We start from the raw sequence: 19409 nt of genomic DNA, 5'->3' as shown, positions 1-19409 counted from the left end.
TATAATATTTTTTTACATTTTGGTTTAATACAAAATTCAGACTATACATTCTAAATCTTTTTCTAGATGAGATACACATTCGTCTCTTTCATAATTTGTATTATCATTCTGAGTAATGAATTCAAACCAAATAAAAAGTGTATTCCTTTTTAACTCTGAATGATTTAGAATCTCAAAGGAATGCAGTTTTAAATGAATTGATACAATGCGAACAAAATTAATGCACGGAAACTGTGTGTATTCGATTTTTTGTCAAGAATTTCCTCGGTGTACCCTATTCAACTTAAATCCTTACATGGATGAAATAGTTTTGACACATGATGTAATAATTCGACAGATTTTAATACAATGCATTCAGTTTAAAACTTTTGACTTTTAAACTGTAACAAGGATACAACAAACCCCATGAGAATATAAATCAAAGTTCCAAGGAAAAGATAATGATGTATTTCAGTTCAAAGTAAATTGCAGTAATTTTCTAGTGATATTTAGATTTTTTTTTTTATTATTTCTTTATTTTCTTTCAATAATGTATCATTAGTTGTTAGGATCCGAGCTAATAGCACGCACTGGCTGCTGTCCAGGTTAACAGAATTCCTCATTCCCATATGGTATGATGGTAAAGTTAGTTTACCCATCATCCATATATTCTTGACGAAACGACTTAGCCAGAGTAGCAATATTTTTTTCTGTAAAATTTAAGTTCTTATCGTAATAATACCGGAAAGCTTTTGCTCTATACTTTCCTTCATACCAAAAATACGAAAACCTTGGATCAATTACAGTGTATTGACCTTTATCAGTAAACCTCTTTGGTGGTGGACATCCATAATGGTCAAGTTTGGCTACTTTAATTGGAAGTTCTTTTCCAGATTTAATGGTATCGATATTTTTGTGCATCTCCTCACAAATGTAACACTCAAACCCAGAAAATAGCGAATAAAATGGTTTTGTCTGATCATGGTATTTCGACCATTCTCTTTTGTTTACTGAATCAATCAGGAAAGTATTTGTCAAACCTCCGGGTTCTTTATACTGTAAATATTCCTCGTATGCAGTATCGTTTCTATCTAAATATTTAATAAAGGCTGCAAGCTTTTCCACATCATCAAAATCATTTATGACAACTGCAGATTTCTTGTTCGGTAAATAATCCTATGAGATCAAAGTGGAAAAGAATTAAATGTCTGATATAAATAATATCAACATATCCAATTTATTAATAACATCAACATATCCAATTTATAAATAACATCAACATATCCAATTTATAAAGTTATTTTAGTAAGGCACCGTTTATCTCAATTTTGAATTGTTTTGTAAACACTTTTGAATATATATACATGTTACAAGCATACGTTTTCTAATTTCAGGCATCTTGTTAAATGATAAAATTTTTAGACAAATTATGAAATGTCTAAACTTGATAGGCATATTATAAAATGACTAGAATTATACTATTGATATTTTGTACAAAAGCCAGCAAATTGCCTTATAAAGATGATGCATTTTACGATATATAAAGAAATATGAAATCAATTGAAAACATGAAACAAATACTTTTAAAAATAATGAGAATAAAATCAGTATAATAAAGATTCTCCTTCCAATACCTTGACGTAACTTTTATTATTATAATAGTGGTACAGTTGAAATATCTATATAAGCAACACTTCGCTTTTTTATTGTCATAGATAATATCGTCGGTCATCTTTATATAAGTTTGAGATATTGCATGACACCATCGTAAAGATATAAAACCAAGCCAACCTTTTTTACACTTTTGTCTTAAACATTACCCTGTAAAATAAGTAGTTTTTTGTGCTTTTCTTAAGTCAGCGGTACGAATTGCATTGGTTGTCTTTCGTGTGTTTTGGTTTTTGCTCATTAATGAATAGCGTACGCATGGTACGGTGACTTGTGACTACTAGTATTTACATCCTTGGTGTTTGAAAATTATTGTCCCGTTTAAAATTCAAGCAAATCGTTTTAATTGTTTTAAATATAAACGCTTTGCAAATACAGCAAATACTGCGCGTCTTTTGATGTTTTTCTTCTATATCTAACCTTCAGAAGAAATACAGCAATTTAATTTATTTAATAGTACATACAATATCGGGAAATCCCGTAAAGCAATATTTTGATTACTTTGATTAGATAAGACTTCTGCTTTATAATAAATTTGATATATGAATTCAAAAACGAATAAAAGATATTTCACTGAGAATCAATTACCCAAAGAATTTTTAGCTTCAAAGACTAATGCATTTATTGCATCATAATTGCACTAGGGTAAAGTTACATTTCCTACATATACGCATGCGTGTGAAATAGTCTTGTGAAGCTTTGAAAACATCGTAAATACTAATAATAACTCACTTTAATTTTCGTTGATCCAAATACTATAGGAACGGATCCTAAATGAAATGGTCTCCATAATTTTTCAGTTATATAGTCATCACATACTGCATTTTCCATTGCTAAAGTAAACTTGTATTTGGCTGCAAGTTCGTAGAATTCTTTGGAAGTCATTGGGGCCATGCTTTTACCGAATGTTAAACTGCAAAATAAAGTACTAGTAGATCAAATGAATGAATACAAAGAACAATAACTGTAATAGAATGAAAATCAAGAACAACTCACTGGCATTTCATTTCTTTTTTTTTTTCCAATTTCTACGAGCGCATTACATTTGCATCAAAATGTTATTATTGATTTGCTCCAAAATATTAATAATAATGTAGCATAATTGAAAACTGATATCTTCCACGGATTACAAATGTTGTCGAGTTCTCCATTTTTATTCAAGTGAGATCACACTCTTTCACATTAAGTCCGGAAAACCACTTTGGTTAAGTTTACATTTGCAAAGTGACAACGGATGGACTGTCTGAGATGAACAAAGGAAATAAGTATTTTTTTATGAAAAAATATACACATAAGTAGTAGTTCATAAAAGAAAAGAAACAAGTTTTATAGCTTCAATCAAAATGGAATAAAGCTGCAGGTAATGCCTTTTTCAATTATCCGACCTTAACCTTTTAGACGTGATATGGGGAAACGTGTAGTGCTGGCGAACAAAATACATTGAAGCTAGTTTGAATAGTAATTATATGATACTAATACTAAAACACGTTTTATGGGCGCAAATAAATATAAAAAAAAGAAGATGTGGTATGGTTGCTAATAAAGCAACTCTCCATGAGAGACCAAAATAAGACAAAAATGAAATGACAATGTAAAATAATTCAAATGAGAAAACTAACGGCCTTATTTTTGTACAAAAATTAACGAAAAACAAATATGTAAAAAATATACAAACTACAACCACTGATGAACAAAAATACAAGTCTTTTATTTAGGAGTGAAATAAATGTGTTTTGTGGCGCAAATGAAATGTTAATTGTTACAAAAGCCAAGCACCTGTTTAACGCGTTAACTTGATTTGGCCATATACATATACCACAATTAGTTACCCTATCATTTCTTTATAACATTTTTTTCACATTAGAAAAAAATTACACTGCGAATTATCAAAACTGTTGGTTATGTGTAATGCATAGTATAAGTTTAACATTTAATCCAATTTTTAGGAAAATCCCTACTGAACAGGTCATATTCTACCTTTTACAACCTGCCTAATCACTCATTCCCTACTGAACAGGTCATATTCTACCTTTTACAACCTGCCTAATCACTCATTCCCTACTGAACAGGTCATATTCTACCTTTTACAACCTGCCTAATCACTCATTCCCTACTGAACAGGTCATATTCTACCTTTTACAACCTGCCTAATCACTCATTCCCTACTGAACAGGTCATATTCTACCTTTTACAACCTGCCTAATCACTCATTCCCACTGTACAGGTCATATTCTACCTTTTACAACCTGCCTAATCACTCATTCCCACTGTAACAATAATACATCTCAAAAATTATTTCAACTCTTTCCTTTCATTTACACACTATAAAAACTAAGAAATGAATCAGGAAGGCAGAAAACCAAAATAAAGACAAGTTATAATAACAATGAACTATTTTCTCTTGAGAATACACGAAATTATACATACCTGTCTGGCAAAGCTTTATTATTGTTACATTTACCATACGAGTCTACTCGTATAAACTTTTGTAATAACTCCACGTATACATCTCTGTTTGATGGTACATTGCAGTCACTATGAATATAAAATATTGGGGCTAAATTTTCTTCTTTTTGATATCTGTTTTTATCTTGTGTTGACACAAGATATTGTTTGCTCTGTAGGTAGGAAATGCTTGGTAGAAAATGAGTGGTGATTGGATAGTCAGATTCACGTTTGAAGGTAGCAGTGTAATTGAAAAGAGATAGTATTTCTTCATGATTGAATAGAAAATCAGCATTTTTCGGAGATTCTTCGTGAATGACAGCCCATGTGACTTCCTTTCTCCGATGTTTTGGTAGATCCATGAAATAGAAATGTGTTCCATAATGAATGATTGCCTACGAAATAGAAACATATAATCATGAAATACTTTTTGATAAAATTCACTGCTAAATCATGTCTTCTATTAACTAACATTCCATATAGAACTAAAAATAGGAGATGGATATAGATCATTACATGTATCCCCACGTTACCATACTTAAAGTTGGAGATTTGAAGAATGTTCATATGCAAGGTGTAATAGTGTATATCTCAAAAATTTAGTTAAAATCTACCAAAATCTTACTCAAACTGTGGAATTGTGGCAACAAAAAGGTCTGATTCATCGGAACATTAAACTTCTTCCGAAAACCAACAATTAACACAAAGTATTTGAGTGTACTAAAAGTATTCTCTCAAATCTGATACCAATACATCTTGTTAGCATTGTTGATTATAATATTTATATGTCCTACTTTTCATCAAAGGCATTAACGAGATATTGAAATCGACAACTGTATTTCCAATGGAATTCATTTCTTTAAGGATGTACTTATGTTAAACTTGATAATTCTAGACTTTAAGTCAGAAGAGCATTCATTCTTTTATATAAATAAGACCGTTAGTTTTCTCGTTTGAATTGTTTTACAATGTGATATCGGGGCCTTTTATAGCTGACTATGCTGTATGGGCTTTGCTCGTTGTTAGGTTAAACATATTTATTTATAGTGGATTGGGAAACAAGTTTTGCAACTTATTTTAATCCCTTTCCACTTTACGGGTGCGAGTGCTACCTTGTAGCGGCATTAGACTACTCATTTTCGAAATCTACAAGCTTAAGGGTGTCTTTAACGTGCAAGAGATATGGCTCTCTCTTAACACGGGTCAGCCATTTATCGCCCCCTTCCGACGGACTATAATCGTTTCCTCAAGACCATACTCGCCAGTGGTGTCAAGGGAGAGCCGAAAATCAGTCCCTGAAATTTTCATCCCGGAACGGGAATCGAACAAGGAACCTTTGTCCGATGCACTAACCACTACACCACTGCTCGTTGTTGAAGGCGTACGGTGACCTATAGTTTTTAATGTCTGTGTCATTTTGGTCTCTTGTTGACAGTTGTCTCATTTGCAATCATAACACATCTTCTTTTTTATAATTTGTGAAAGAACAAAAACAAGAGGCTCTCAAGAGCCTGAATCGCTCACCTTAATTTTTTTGGTTAAATCTGTCATCAATGATTATTTTGGCTTTTCAATTTATTTAAATGTTCTTTGAATCGTCCTATTTTCTTCAAAAGCAAAAAAAAAATCATTTTCTCCTATGTTCTATTTTAGCCATAGGAGCTATGTTTCTGACATACAAGGAAATGAAATATAAAATTTATACTAGATACTCTGAAACTCATTTAGCCTAAGTTTGGCTGAAATTGATACAGCAGTTTCAAAGGAGAAGATTTTTTAAAGTAAGTCAACATGATGAACAAATTGTGAAAAAAGTTTTAAAGGGCAATAACTCCTTAAGGGGTCAATTGACAATTTTGGTCAAATTGACTTATTTGTAGATCTTACTTTGCTTAACATTTTTGCTATTAACAGTTTATCTGTATATATAATAATATTCAAGATAATAACCAAAAACTGCAAAATTTCTTTAAAATCATCAATTCAGGGGCATTATACCTGAAAAACCAGTTACCCAATTCGGCTGAAAATTTCAGGACAGGTAGACCTTGACCTAATAAATACTTTAACTTCTTGTCTTATTTGCTCTAAATGCTGGAGTTTTTGAGATATAAGCCAAAAACTGCATTTTACCCTGTGTTCTATTTTTAGCCATGACGGCCATTTTTTTTTACGAAATAAAAAATAAAGCACAAACTTTATTTTATACACCCTACTGATCATTCAGTTGAAGTTTGGTTGAATTTGGTTTAGTAGTTTTAGAGGAGAAGATTTTTTAAAGTAAGCAAATATGATGAACAAATTGTGAAAAATTGTCATTAAAGGACAATAACCTCTTAAGGGGTCAATTGACAATTTTGGTCATATAAACTTATTTGTAGATCTTACTTTGCTGATCATTTTTGCTGTTTACAGTTTATCTTTATCTATAATAATATTCAAGATAATGACCAAAAACTGCAAAATTTCCTTAAAATTACCAATTAAGTGGCAGCAACCCAACAATGGTTTGTTTGATTCATCTGAAAATTTCAGGGCTGATAGATCTTGACCTAATTAACATTTTTACCCCATGTCAGATTTGCTCTAAATGCTTTCGTTTTTGAGATATAAGCCAAAAACTGCATTTGACCCCTATGTTCTATTTTAAGTAACAGCGGCCATGTTTTTTGACGGATCAAAAATCGAAGCACACACTTTGTGCAGGATAATCTAAGAAACAATCATGCTAAGTTTCATCCAAATCCATTCAGTAGTTTCAGAGGAGAAGATTTTTTAAAGTTAGCAAATGTGATGAACAAATTGTGAAAAATTGTCATTAAAGGACAATAACCCCTTAAGGGGTCAATTGACAATTTTGGTCATATTAACTTATTTGTAGATCTTACTTTGCTGATCATTTTTGCTGTTTACAGTTTATCTTTATCTATAATAATATTCAAGATAATGACCAAAAACTGCAAAATTTCCTTAAAATTACCAATTAAGTGGCAGCAACCCAACAATGGTTTGTTTGATTCATCTGTAAATTTCAGGGCTGATAGATCTTGACCTAATGAACATTTTTACCCCATGTCAGATTTGCTCTAAATGCTTTCGTTTTTGAGATATAAGCCAAAAACTGCATTTGACCCCTATGTTCTATTTTAAGTAACGGCGGCCATGTTTTTTGACGGATCAAAAATCGAAGCACACACTTTGTGCAGGATAATCTAAGGAACAATCATGCTAAGTTTCATTCAAATCCATTCAGTAGTTTCAGAGGAGAAGATGTTTGAAAAATTGTTAACGACGACAGACGACGACGTCGACGACGACGACGACGACGACGACGGACGCCAAGTGATGAGAAAAGCTCACATGGCCTTTTAGGCCAGGTGAGCTAAAAAACATCAAATATTGATAGGTTCGAGAAAAGTTTGACTTAGAATTTTATCATATTTTTTTTATTGGTATTATTTGGATCTTAAATCGAAAGAAAATAAATATAAAATCGTCCTTAACTATGGTAAATGACCATTTGTGAGATTTTAAAGTCTTTTATGAAAAGAAAAATTATGTTATGGGGCAAAATATTTTACCTTGTATCGTAGTCCGAACATTTACCAAGAATTCATAACTCTCACCTAAGTATATAGAATATAGCGATATAAAATTTTATCAATACAATTAGTGGCTTCGGGGTGTTGTTTATGCCCGCGTCACACTGTCCCGATTTTTTCGCCGATGGCAATACGATAATGGAAATTTTCAAAATCGGGACTGATCGTATCCAGATCGGGCTATTCGTAGTGCCATCTTTAACCATCGTAGAACCATCGGCCACTTTTTCTAGCCTTCGGGGACAACTTCGGGAAGGGTTCTAAATTTTTTAACATGTTAAAAAATCCCCGAAGGTGCGTCCGATGTTGAGGGTTCGTATTGAGTTCGTATCACCATCCTCACTATCGTAATGTCACCGGGAATGCATCTTTGCACATCGTATTGCATTCGTGTTTCCATCGTTTCCATCGGACAGTTTTGACATTACGATGTCTACACGAATGAATCCCGAAGATACCCGAAGGTCTTATGATGGCAACACGACTTCGTGAAGACCTCGTAATCCCGTCGTGTTGCCATCGAATAAAAGTACGACGGCGACAAGATGGAACTACGACGGCAATAAATCCAGCTAAATGTAAGTTAATTTTCGCGCTAAAATACATTTAAAGTGCCATGCGCGATATGCACTGGTCAGTCTAATACGACAGTTAAGAAAGACGTTCACAAAACATGGAGCTAATATCATATGATTCTATGAGAACAAGAAAGGCGACAGCGTTGTTTCTATTAATTCAAATGGAACAAGAAGAGCAGCTATTACAGGCTCAGGATTTACTTTTACAAGTAAAATATTATTTTTTGTCAATTTTTCATATCAAGTAACATAATGAAAATTATAAACGCGCCTCGTACACCAACACTGCAGGTACACGTATATAGGGAAACCAACTTTTTCTTCATTATTCTGATTTTTTTATGTATCGTCTGGGTTGTTGTCACACGAATGTTTACTCCATAACCATTTTGTTTTCTATATGTCATATTTTGCCGCATTTGTTGCTTTCCCCACATTTTTCCTTTTGTCTATATTATTATGATATTCTCCTGGAAAGAGCTCTTTTTTAATAAAAGGGATCAACGAACCCATTACCTTACCTTTAAGACAGAACAGTAAACATGGGCATAATTATGGGTGATTATTCAGACTAGTGCACACATTTTACAGTTCAAACGAGGCAATGCCGAGCGTGGCATCCCCTCGTATGTAACATATTGGGGACAAATATGGACACTATATTTGTATATGACACATGCAGAAAGTGGTAAACTGAATATGCATATTTGATACATAAACTATTTTTTTTTAGAAATCAACCAAAACATTCAGTAACTGGAAATACCTTTAATATTGTCTTTAGAACCAGCAGGTAAAAAAATGAGCAACCAATTTCCTGTGTATTATGCTATTTCAAGGAGAAAAAACAAGTCCATCTGCATGACCTTGACCTTTGGCCTTGAACGTAAAAAATGTCAGATCATTACAAGGAGGAACAATATACCAAATGTGGTTAAATTCTTTTGAAGCATATTGGTTTTAGAGTGTCCACAAGGGTGATATTTGCCTTGTATTAGAACTGCCACTGTGACCTTGACCTTTGAACTTTAAAGTCAATAGCGCTAAGATATTCTTAACGAGTAACACCATACCAAGTTTTGAGCATTTTGGTTTTAGAGTGTCCATAACAATTTTATCTACACGCAACTTAAATGTAGTAGGCGAGGGGATAATAAACTAAGTTTTATAAGAATTAGACAAAAAGATCGATTTCCCGCCATGCATGGCAGACTTGTAAAGAAACGATATATTGTCGAAATTCTGTTCGTATCTTTTAGACATCGTATGGCCATCGCGTCATCATCGTAATCCATCGTGTAGCCTTCGTTATCCATCGTGTAGCCTTCGTGATCCATCGTGTAGGCTTCGGCTGAGATACGAAGCTTAAATACCCGTCTTCGGTTAACCTTCGTATGTCCATCTTTTGCTATCGTATATAATTTCGGCACCATCGTATAGACTTCGTTATTCATCGTACTTGCTTCGGTCACTTTTTGGTATTTTAACGAGATCGGGACCAACTTCGTACGAACTTACAATTTTCGCATTCGGGTGTCCATCGTATATTAAAATCGGGACAGTGTGACGCGGGCATTACAAGTGTCTAATTACAACGGATTCTTTACTCATAAATAATTGCTAAGATGAGTTTTTTAAGTTCAATTTCTCTTTGATATATGTAGAAGTTTCATCATAGTTGTAAATCAAGAATGATCGTGAATTTATATGAAGAAGAGTTGAGAAATTCTTAAAGACATACGAAGACCTCCTGGAAACATCAATTAAAATTTGAAAAGGACAAAAATACACCAACATCCTGTACTCAAATAGCTCACAAAAAAGTAAACACTTATGACCGCCACGTTTATGTAATGCGTGAATAAATAATCTGTGTTAAGCACTTAAAGTTTGTCTTTTGAAACTAATTGCATGTAATAGAATAACAAAAAATACATTATAAAAGTACAAAATAATCAATACAGAAAAAAACCACTTAACTAAATAACTTTCAATTGATCCAACTGGCATCAACCAGTGCAGAAACTAATACTACAAATTGTACTTTTACCATTTTGGCTAGCCAGATATCCTTTTAGAAATGTGTTTGTGATTTAATTAAAAGAGAGACGAACGATAACGACAGGACGATCAAGTTCACAACTCCAAAACTTAAAGACTGAGCAACATGAACATTGTAAAAAATCGGGGTGAACTCGGGTCCTCGTAAGGGTGAATAAATTATTTTTATTTTTTCTTACCATTGTATCGGGATGATCAGTTAAACTTCGATTTGATACCACGTGACATTTGACACCTTGTTTGCAAGTAATGATGTCATCTTTTCCTGCACCATGTGAATAAAAGTCCCACCACAATAACTTTGGTATAGCAGGAGTTTGTTTTCCGATATTTGACAGTTTGACATTATCACGTGTTCGATCTGATGCAACTTGATCCTGCTTTTCTATTCCCCGAACTAGTGTTTCTGTTGATAGTTTTGAATTTTTAAGTAGAGAATAAGTTGGCACAGTTTTATCTGCATATTGATATAAATCTTCGTTTGAACTTGGATTATTTGTTGTGGAGGTAGGTTCTGAATCAAGTTGTTCGAATTCTTCGTCCCCTTTAAAGTCATCAACTGGCATCACTGGGTTTCTTTCATTATTCCTCTCCAACGTTTGCTCACTATAAGGACTGGATTCGTAGTGCAAATGTGTATTACTTTCAGCATGACTTTGCTTGGCTAAGATTTCCAAATTTTCCCTATTAAGTTCCATATCTTTAGTTTGTCCTGTTGCACAGTCATCTTCATTCATACAGACGTCTTTTAATGATTTCTCTACAAAAATGTTATAATTTTTGTAGATTTCTTCGCATCATGTGCTTTTTCATATGTATCATATATTATATATTTCTTATTAGAACTGAGATGTGATGAAGGAACCATTAATTGAAAAAATACAGTATAAAGGCTGTTCAGACAAAAATCGGAAAATGTTTAACTTAATAAATTTGTTTTCTCAATAAAGATATCTGATTTACAGTCTTACAAATCAATAAAGATACATGTACCTGATTTACAGTCTTGCAAATCAATAAAGATACCTGATTTACAGTCTTGTAAGTCAATAAAGATACCTGATTTACAGTCTTGCAAATCAATAAAGATGCCTGATTTACCGTCTTGTAATTCAATAAAGATACATTGTACCTGATTTACAGTCTTACAAATCAATAAAGATACCTGATTTACAGTCTTGTAAGTCAATAAAGATACCTGATTTACAGTCTTGCAAATCAATAAAGATACCTGATTTACAGTCTTGCAAATCAATAAAGATACCTGATTTACAGTCTTGTAAGTCAATAAAGATACCTGATTTACAGTCTTGCAAATCAATAAAGATACCTGATTTACAGTCTTGCAAGTCAATAAAGATACCTGATTTACAGTCTTGTAAGTCAATAAAGATACCTGATTTACAGTCTTGCAAATCAATAAAGATACACGAATTACAAAACGTGTTTAAGTTTTTTTTTTTCTAGTAACATTAAAGTCTTTAATCAAATTTTCTAATTGTCTTTATCAAGACGCTATATATAGAACTAATCTGCTACTTTCAGAGTAATTAAATTGTGAAGTCATATAATGATCAAGTCAAAGATCATTTGAAGTTTTTGTAAGTGAAAAGTATCGTAAATGAAGTTTTGCCATAAGAGAAATGAAATGAAAAACCAAGAACGAACTGTTTATTTGACTTTTCAAAGTTTTAGCTTTGTCTCACTTTTAAAATACCTGTACTTCAAAGAAACCTTACCGATACATGAATAAAAGACGATGTTGTTTGCATGCTAATGAAACAGCGAGCAAATGACGCATAACACGAGTTCTTAAATTAGATAAAACAGCATTCACAATATGAAAATTCTATCTTATAACAAATTCTAAACCGCACTGAGTTTAGAAAACTTGCCATCTGATTAAAATGATAGTCCATATTGACTCGCGTGTTCGTATATATACTAGGTTCATATAAGTACAACGAAATCAGAGAATTATACTTTAATTAGATTGGAAAATTGTGTCTTGATAGAACCCCATCTATCACAAATACCAAATTCCTTCAAAGACAAAAACATTAAAAATTTACTTGTTTTTGTCGCTAAGTTTTTAGTTTTAGTTATTGGCCATGGATGGTGATGTTTGTTGTCTTTGACTTATAGTTTAGTTTTAGTTATTGGCCATGGATGGTGATGTTTGTTGTCTTTGACTTATAATTTTTAGTTTTAGTTATTGGCCATGGATGGTGAAGTTTGTTGTCTTTGACTTATAAATTTTTAGTTTTAGTTATTGGCCATGGATGGTGATGTTTGTTGTCTTTGACTTATAGTTTAGTTTTAGCTTTGGCCATGGATGGTGATGTTTGTTGTCTTTGACTTATAGTTTAGTTTTAGTTATTGGCCATGGATGGTGATGTTTGTTGTCTTTGACTTATAATTTATTTTTAGTTATTGGCCATGGATGGTGATGTTTGTTGTCTTTGACTTATAGTTTAGTTTTAGTTATTGGCCATGGATGGTGATGTTTGTTGTTTTTGACTTAAATTTATTTTTAGTTATTGGCCATGGATGGTGATGTTTGTTGTCTTTGACTTATAATTTAGTTTTAGCTATTGGCCATGGATGGTGATGTGTGTTGTCCTTGACTTATAATTTAGTTTTAGTTATTGGCCATGGATGGTGATGTTTGTTGTCTTTGAAATATAAATTTTTTATTTTGAACTGGCTATGTATTTTTCTTAATTATCTATTAGTTCTTGGCAATGAGTCATAGACAAATGAGGAATAATGGTTTCAAAACATTAATGAGTTCTCCATGTATAATATCAGAAATAAAACTCTGACTTTCTTGCTCGTATCAATATCGTTTCTCCTAGAATAATGCTATCCCTACTCTTCTTTTTTATAATGTATACAGTATGCAATTAGGTATTCTATGTAATCATTTACAAAATATAAATCATTATAAACTGTTCATTAAACAAAGTTAAACACTTTAAGTGTTTCTTTCTTATTTATTAATACAACAGATTTAAATGAGTGTGTAGGCAAATGTAATATCTTTGTATCATTGGCTAGCTTGCTTGCTAGCTGAACCGTGAGGATAGTGTTAGGTTAGGTAAACTATTCCCCTTTAACAGTAGACTACATCGACAGATAACCAATCTATCTGTCTGTAGGAGTTGGCTACTTCGAAAGAAGGGTAGCATACCTTACCTAACAATGACTTCATGGTTCAGCTAGCAAGCAAGCAAACCAAAGATATTACCTTTAGCTACACACTCATTGAAATCGGCTGTAAGTGATTTACTTTAGAAATTACCAACCACAACGTGTTAAGTTTTAATTACAACGGGCGAAAAGGATTGAAAGATCAGAAAAAAAATGAGAATTTAAGGATAAACTTAGGTGAGGGTTAGGAATGTGTGTCAGATGTTCGAAATCCTTTAAGTTACCGTGTTCCCTACGATACAAGGTTGTGGCACCGTTAAAGTCCACATTTCCTCTAAAGTCCATAACACCCGTTATCTTTTCATATAAGACTTAATAGTTCATAAAAGGTCATTTACCCAACTATAATCAGATTCCAGATTTCTTTTCTTTTGATTTGAGACTTGAGTAATACCAATGCAAATATAAGTAAAAGTCTGCGCTAGTCAGCCTTTTCCCGCTATAATTTTAAAATCAAATATCTCGAAAAGAAGGTCCATGACCTACCAATATTTTTTAGCTTACTTTGTTCCTTTAAGTTAACTTCTGCTCTTCCGGCTTATGGTATCAAATTATTTTTACTTTATCATTTTAATATATATTTTATTTTCTATTGAACCAAGGAACATTACTTATCAAATATGTCTAAAACTCAAGATTTGCAAAAGGTTTGTAATTAAAATGCGGAATATCCGGGACTCAGTTACATGTACTTGCTACCACACACTGAATTCTTGATTAAATTATAGTAATGATTGGTACAGGAATATCTTAAACTTACCTGTTAAAAGTACTTCATAACAGTATGAGCCTAATACTAAAACTATTGTTGTGATCACGGAATATAGAATTAATCTTCGCCACTTCCTACAAATACAAGTACATAAAACTATTGTTGTGATCACTGAATATAGAATTAATCTTCGCCACTTCAGTCCTACAAATACAAGTACATAAAACTATTGTTGTGAACACTGAATATGGAATTAATCTTCGCCACTTCCTACAAATACAAGTACATAAAAAAGGAGATGTGGTATGATTTTTTTTTAGTTTAAACATATTTTATTTGTTTAAATACAAATTGGATAAGACACAAGTCAAACAGACTTATGAAGTCTTCTCCATTTAACATTTATAACAATATAATACAAAAATATATGTATGAGCATGCATGTATAGAATGGTATATCTATTTAGTATATATATATATATATAAAAATGGATCAAAAGACGGAAAATTGAAGAAAAAAGAAAATAATAATAATACAGAAAAAAAAGATGTGGTATGATTGCCAATGAGACAACTTGAACTGACTTTTACTGTGCGTATTGCCGTGTTTTTGTTTTACCTACATAAGCCTCAGGTATATATAAGAGGAGGGTTAAGATCGTATACATTGTACATGTAGTTAGCTTGAAAAAAAAAAGACATGAAGTATATGAAACAAATTTGGCAACCACCGAACTACATGCTCCTGACATGGGACAGACACTTATAGAATTTGGCGGTGTTAGATATGTCTTGAAACGATCAACCCTACCCTAGCATGGGACAGTGGGACAGTGGTGTACAGTACAACATAAGAACAAACATTGAAAATTATTGAAATGGCTTTAACTCATCAGATCGATACTAAAGCAGAAAAAAATCTAACAAAAACCGGGCGTGGCAGGGTATTAATATATCCCTAACATCGAAAAAAAAACTTGTTACTGACAGCTAGTTCAAGCTTATAACAACTAATAAAAAATCAAATATAAAAAAAATCAAGTATCTAAGACCCCGTTCACACTAGGACATTTTTATCGATATAAACTAGACGAACGCAGAGATCGGTTTAAACTAGTACGATTGAATCGAAAATAACTTATGCGCATGTATAGCGGCAAAATTATCCCAGAGGTTCGTTGTTTAACCCATATTTTTCTGTTAAAAGGCCTTTAATATAACTGAAAACATGTTGTCTAAGTCGTAGCATAAATGTCTTTTTTCTTAGATATTAATTTTTTTTCTCTTTTCAGGAACCGCAGTATTTCGTCGTGTTGCAACTTTGTTGCTACAGTTATAATTTTTTCAAATTTAAAGAATACTCCAATAACACCGTCGGGTATCAACATTTTAACTTGTGATTCAAGATAAACAATAACTTTTACTTTCTTTCAAGTATGTATGTGTATCGGTGTATTATACATGAATTTGATAAATCAGTTCTATTTATACACAATGTTTACAGTTTTACGGGTAAAAAGGTCAGATCGATTGCGTTTTTAATTGTAAAGTGAACGCAGTCGTTCAGATTAGACCGATAGAGATCGCTATGATTAAGGATAATGTGAACGCTAACTGGTTTTATTCAGATCGATTCAAATTAGATCGATTAACAAAAATGCTAGTGTGAACGGGGTCTAAGACTCAAATGTCAAGCATTACACATACAACATCCAAAGGATTTAGTATAAATTACTTTAACAGTCAGAGAAAAAACATGCCCTTGTGCAATGCCAAAATATAGGTATCGAACTGTGAAAGTGCACGTGTGTATGACAACAGTATTAAATTGTTTTAATTCACTGGTAGTAAAATCAATAGTTATACCCAAAAAAAAAACAATATTCAAAGATCTAAATACAGTGTTGAATTGGTAACTTACTAGTATTAGAATAAGTTTTTTTAAAGGATTATTAAGTTTACCCCGTAATGTTTCTTTTATATTTCTAAAGTATAATCTTTTTACAGAAATCATATCCTTGACCTTCTGCAGTATGTTTTGCAAAGTAAGACTATCGTGTTTTAAAGTTGAATAATTTGGAATAACACTTGAAAAAGAGTTGGATAGGATAGAAACGACATTTGGCAATCCAATGGACCTTGCAACTTAGTTATTGGAGGGTTCTAAGATTTAACGCCCTGTTACCCTAATTTGTTCATTTATACCCCCTTATACCCAGTTTAAGACAATGCACGAGGCAGGATTGTCTCCTTCTTTTTATAAATATATCTAATCAATAATTACGTTCTCAAAACAAATGCAAGTACAATTTGAAAAAAAAAATCATTCATTTTTTATTGCATCATATTGTAAATTCAATATATCTATTGCGTTTGTATGACTTAAATAGAGACTGATCCCAACTTAATTTGTCACAGCTTAAACACGTTTAATCTATTTTGTTTATAAGTTGACTATCCAATTTACCATGTTTACGTCATTAATCTTATTTTTATTGGTGTGTTGACTTGGAAAGCTCTATACCATATATCTATTCCTTCGAGAAGTATATTCAATGATTTGAGGTGTGTCTTACTCTATAGGTCAGCCCAGTTGTTGACGGGGTTCATGTTACTCAGTCTTAAGTTTTTTTATGTTGTGGTTTGTGGTCTATTGTGTTGACTTAGAAAACTCTAAATCTATATTCAAGATAATTTATTGTGTGTTAAATTTACAAGATATCACCCCCAGTTTTGATGGGGTTCGTGTTACTCTTTAGTTTTTAGTTTACTATGTTGTGGTTTGTGGTCTGTTGTTTGTCTGTTTGTCTATTTCTTTTTTTTAACCATTGCGCTGTAAGTTTATTTTGACCTAATGATAACTCTTTTTTGTGTAAGGTCTTGACAACATACGGGAGGGTTGAGTGCTCATAATCCCTACCACATTCTTTATGTGACTGTCCCAAGTCAACAGCCTGTAGTTCAGTACATTTTTGTTGTAGTTGTCGTTGGTTCACGCCTGTCATATTTGTTTTACTTATAAATTGTTTTGTAAACAAAAATTGTTTTGTATTTTTCATGTCGGGTCCTTTTATAACCAACTATATGGTATGGGTCATTTTCGTTGTTGAATGCCATACGGTTGCCCATAATTGCCTATATCCACTTTATCTGCACTGTGGTGGATATTTGTCTCATTGACAATCATGAAAATAAAGGTTGAGTATATTACAGAAGCAAACGTAATGGTTAATAAAAAAAAACAATTGATGGATGAGTATTCTCATGGCTTTATCTTATGAAAATAATAATTGTAAAAAATCAATTTTTCTTTCAATGGTCATATCTATCTATATATCGTTTGAATATTTTCAAAATCTGCATAAGTTTATGCCTGTCTTTTTTTTAGAATAGTACATGAGTACCAAACAGAAACTCAAATGATAAGTATTTTAATAAAATGACATTTTCTGATGAAACGCAAACACAAAAATAGTGAAATATTCATTATTAATAAAAGAAAATCTCACTTTACCTGTGCATTTTATATCTTCAGCTGTTGATACCTTATCATAGGTAATAATAATATGTATATTTCAAGTTTACCATCAATACTATAATTTATCAATACGGATTACAGTAAAGACTACAAATGAATTTTTAAGATGTGCAAAATAAACATTGATGACTGCACACGTGGTTGAATACGGATTCGGACGATTAAATTATTGTCTATGTATTAGCATGCACTATACTCAGATGTTGGTAGAAATTTTTGTATTAGTTGAACTGTAACCTGATGTTTGTAGATCGGTTTAATGACTAGAGTTTTTTTTACTAGTTTAGTGTAACATATTGTATCGTTCAAAAGGACAAATGGATCAGATCTGACAAAAATAAAACAAATATATGGTAACTGCACTGCCTAGGTCATCTACGGGTCACTTTCACTAGTTATGGATTTGACGTTCTCGATTTGCTTTTGTATTCATATGTCTGCACTAAACATCCAAAGGATTATTCAGTCCTTCGTGTCTGGCAGGAAATGTTTTGGTACCCATTTTTGAGAAACCAATCTCCTCTTAAAGTGGAATGATGCTTTTAGTATTATTCGTTTATAGTTTCTGATAGTTTCTATAATAGGACGACCCTGCTATTGCAAACGGTATGGAGAATACATGTAGCTCACACCCTTAGTCAAAAAGACATATAATTGGAATTCCAATACTATTGTTATATTAATAAAAGTTCAAATTATCAACAATAAACGTGATAATAACAATCTCCACCACATATTAAATATAAATCCAGAATAAATGCTTTATCCACAGACAAAAATGAAACACAATTTATATATCCAACGTCTGTACCGTGGCTTTATCGAATTCTAAACAAACCTAACTTTAGGTCTTATTTTAGAAATACTGTATAACTTATACATTATATGCCCAATAATTCTATATCTGAATACATTGTGCAATAAATCTTACATAATAAACTAGAAACAAACAAAAGACAAACTTTTAAGCACATGAAAGGATAAAGTCTTAATAGTTAAAGTATGTATAAAATAACTCTGACTTATTAGCAAGTATTTATATAACTATAGTTAAACCTTTAAGGCTCGAAGACAAAAAAGAAAGTATTAAATACTATGAATCATAAACGAGGAAAAGAAAACAGGATTATGGCTTAGACAAATAAAACGTATCAGTAGTTATCTTTGGCACAGATTGTATCAAAATACTAAGACATAATAGTGTCCTTCCCTCGTTCCCATGCTCTGCTTTATTCAATGTGACAATGTGATAGCAACCTAACAACAAAAGTCAACATTCAAGAAAAGGCACATGCCTATTATATGTCAAGCTCCAAATCAACAATAGTCTTAAAATTTATGTGTAAAATGAATAAACTCATCATAGATACCAGGGGTGGTGTTCTCGAAAGTATCCTAAGTTTCGTCCTAAGACACATCTTAGATCAATTTTAGGATGGACTTAGGACCAGTTTAGGACACTCTTAAGTTGTGTCTCGAAGCTATCTCAGAAGAATCTTATGTTAGGACGTCCTAAACATATCCTAAGTCGAAATTTTAAATCGTTAAAGTAATTTTTTGATAAACATTTATTCATGACATAAATTATTTAATAAAATTGATTACGAATTTTA

The 19409-nt window shown here is 32.1% G+C and overlaps 1 protein-coding gene across 2 annotated transcripts; it reads right to left on the bottom strand.

Annotated features, from left to right (window-relative positions):
• Positions 1-573: 573 nt before the first annotated feature.
• On the bottom strand, positions 574-18698 carry LOC143046192 (GDP-fucose protein O-fucosyltransferase 4-like). 2 transcript variants are annotated; one of them, XM_076219232.1, is made up of 6 exons: positions 17773-18686; positions 14307-14392; positions 10513-11093; positions 4075-4487; positions 2380-2560; positions 574-1155 (listed from the first exon to the last, which is right to left on the bottom strand). In XM_076219232.1, exons 1-6 carry the CDS (start codon positions 17778-17780, stop codon positions 631-633), a joined length of 1794 nt encoding a protein of 597 aa, XP_076075347.1. In that variant the 5' UTR covers positions 17781-18686; the 3' UTR covers positions 574-630. The 2 variants fall into 2 exon arrangements, with proteins under 2 accessions (XP_076075347.1, XP_076075348.1); XM_076219233.1 differs by lacking the exons at positions 574-1155; positions 2380-2560; positions 4075-4487 and adding an exon at positions 7688-7718 and having other exon boundaries at positions 17773-18698.
• Between the last annotated feature and the right edge of the window lie 711 nt (positions 18699-19409).

This window comes from Mytilus galloprovincialis, chromosome 9 (genome assembly GCF_965363235.1).
Source record: "Mytilus galloprovincialis chromosome 9, xbMytGall1.hap1.1, whole genome shotgun sequence".
Taxonomy (NCBI): domain Eukaryota; kingdom Metazoa; phylum Mollusca; class Bivalvia; order Mytilida; family Mytilidae; genus Mytilus; species Mytilus galloprovincialis.
This window is presented reverse-complemented; position numbering and strand designations above follow the sequence as displayed.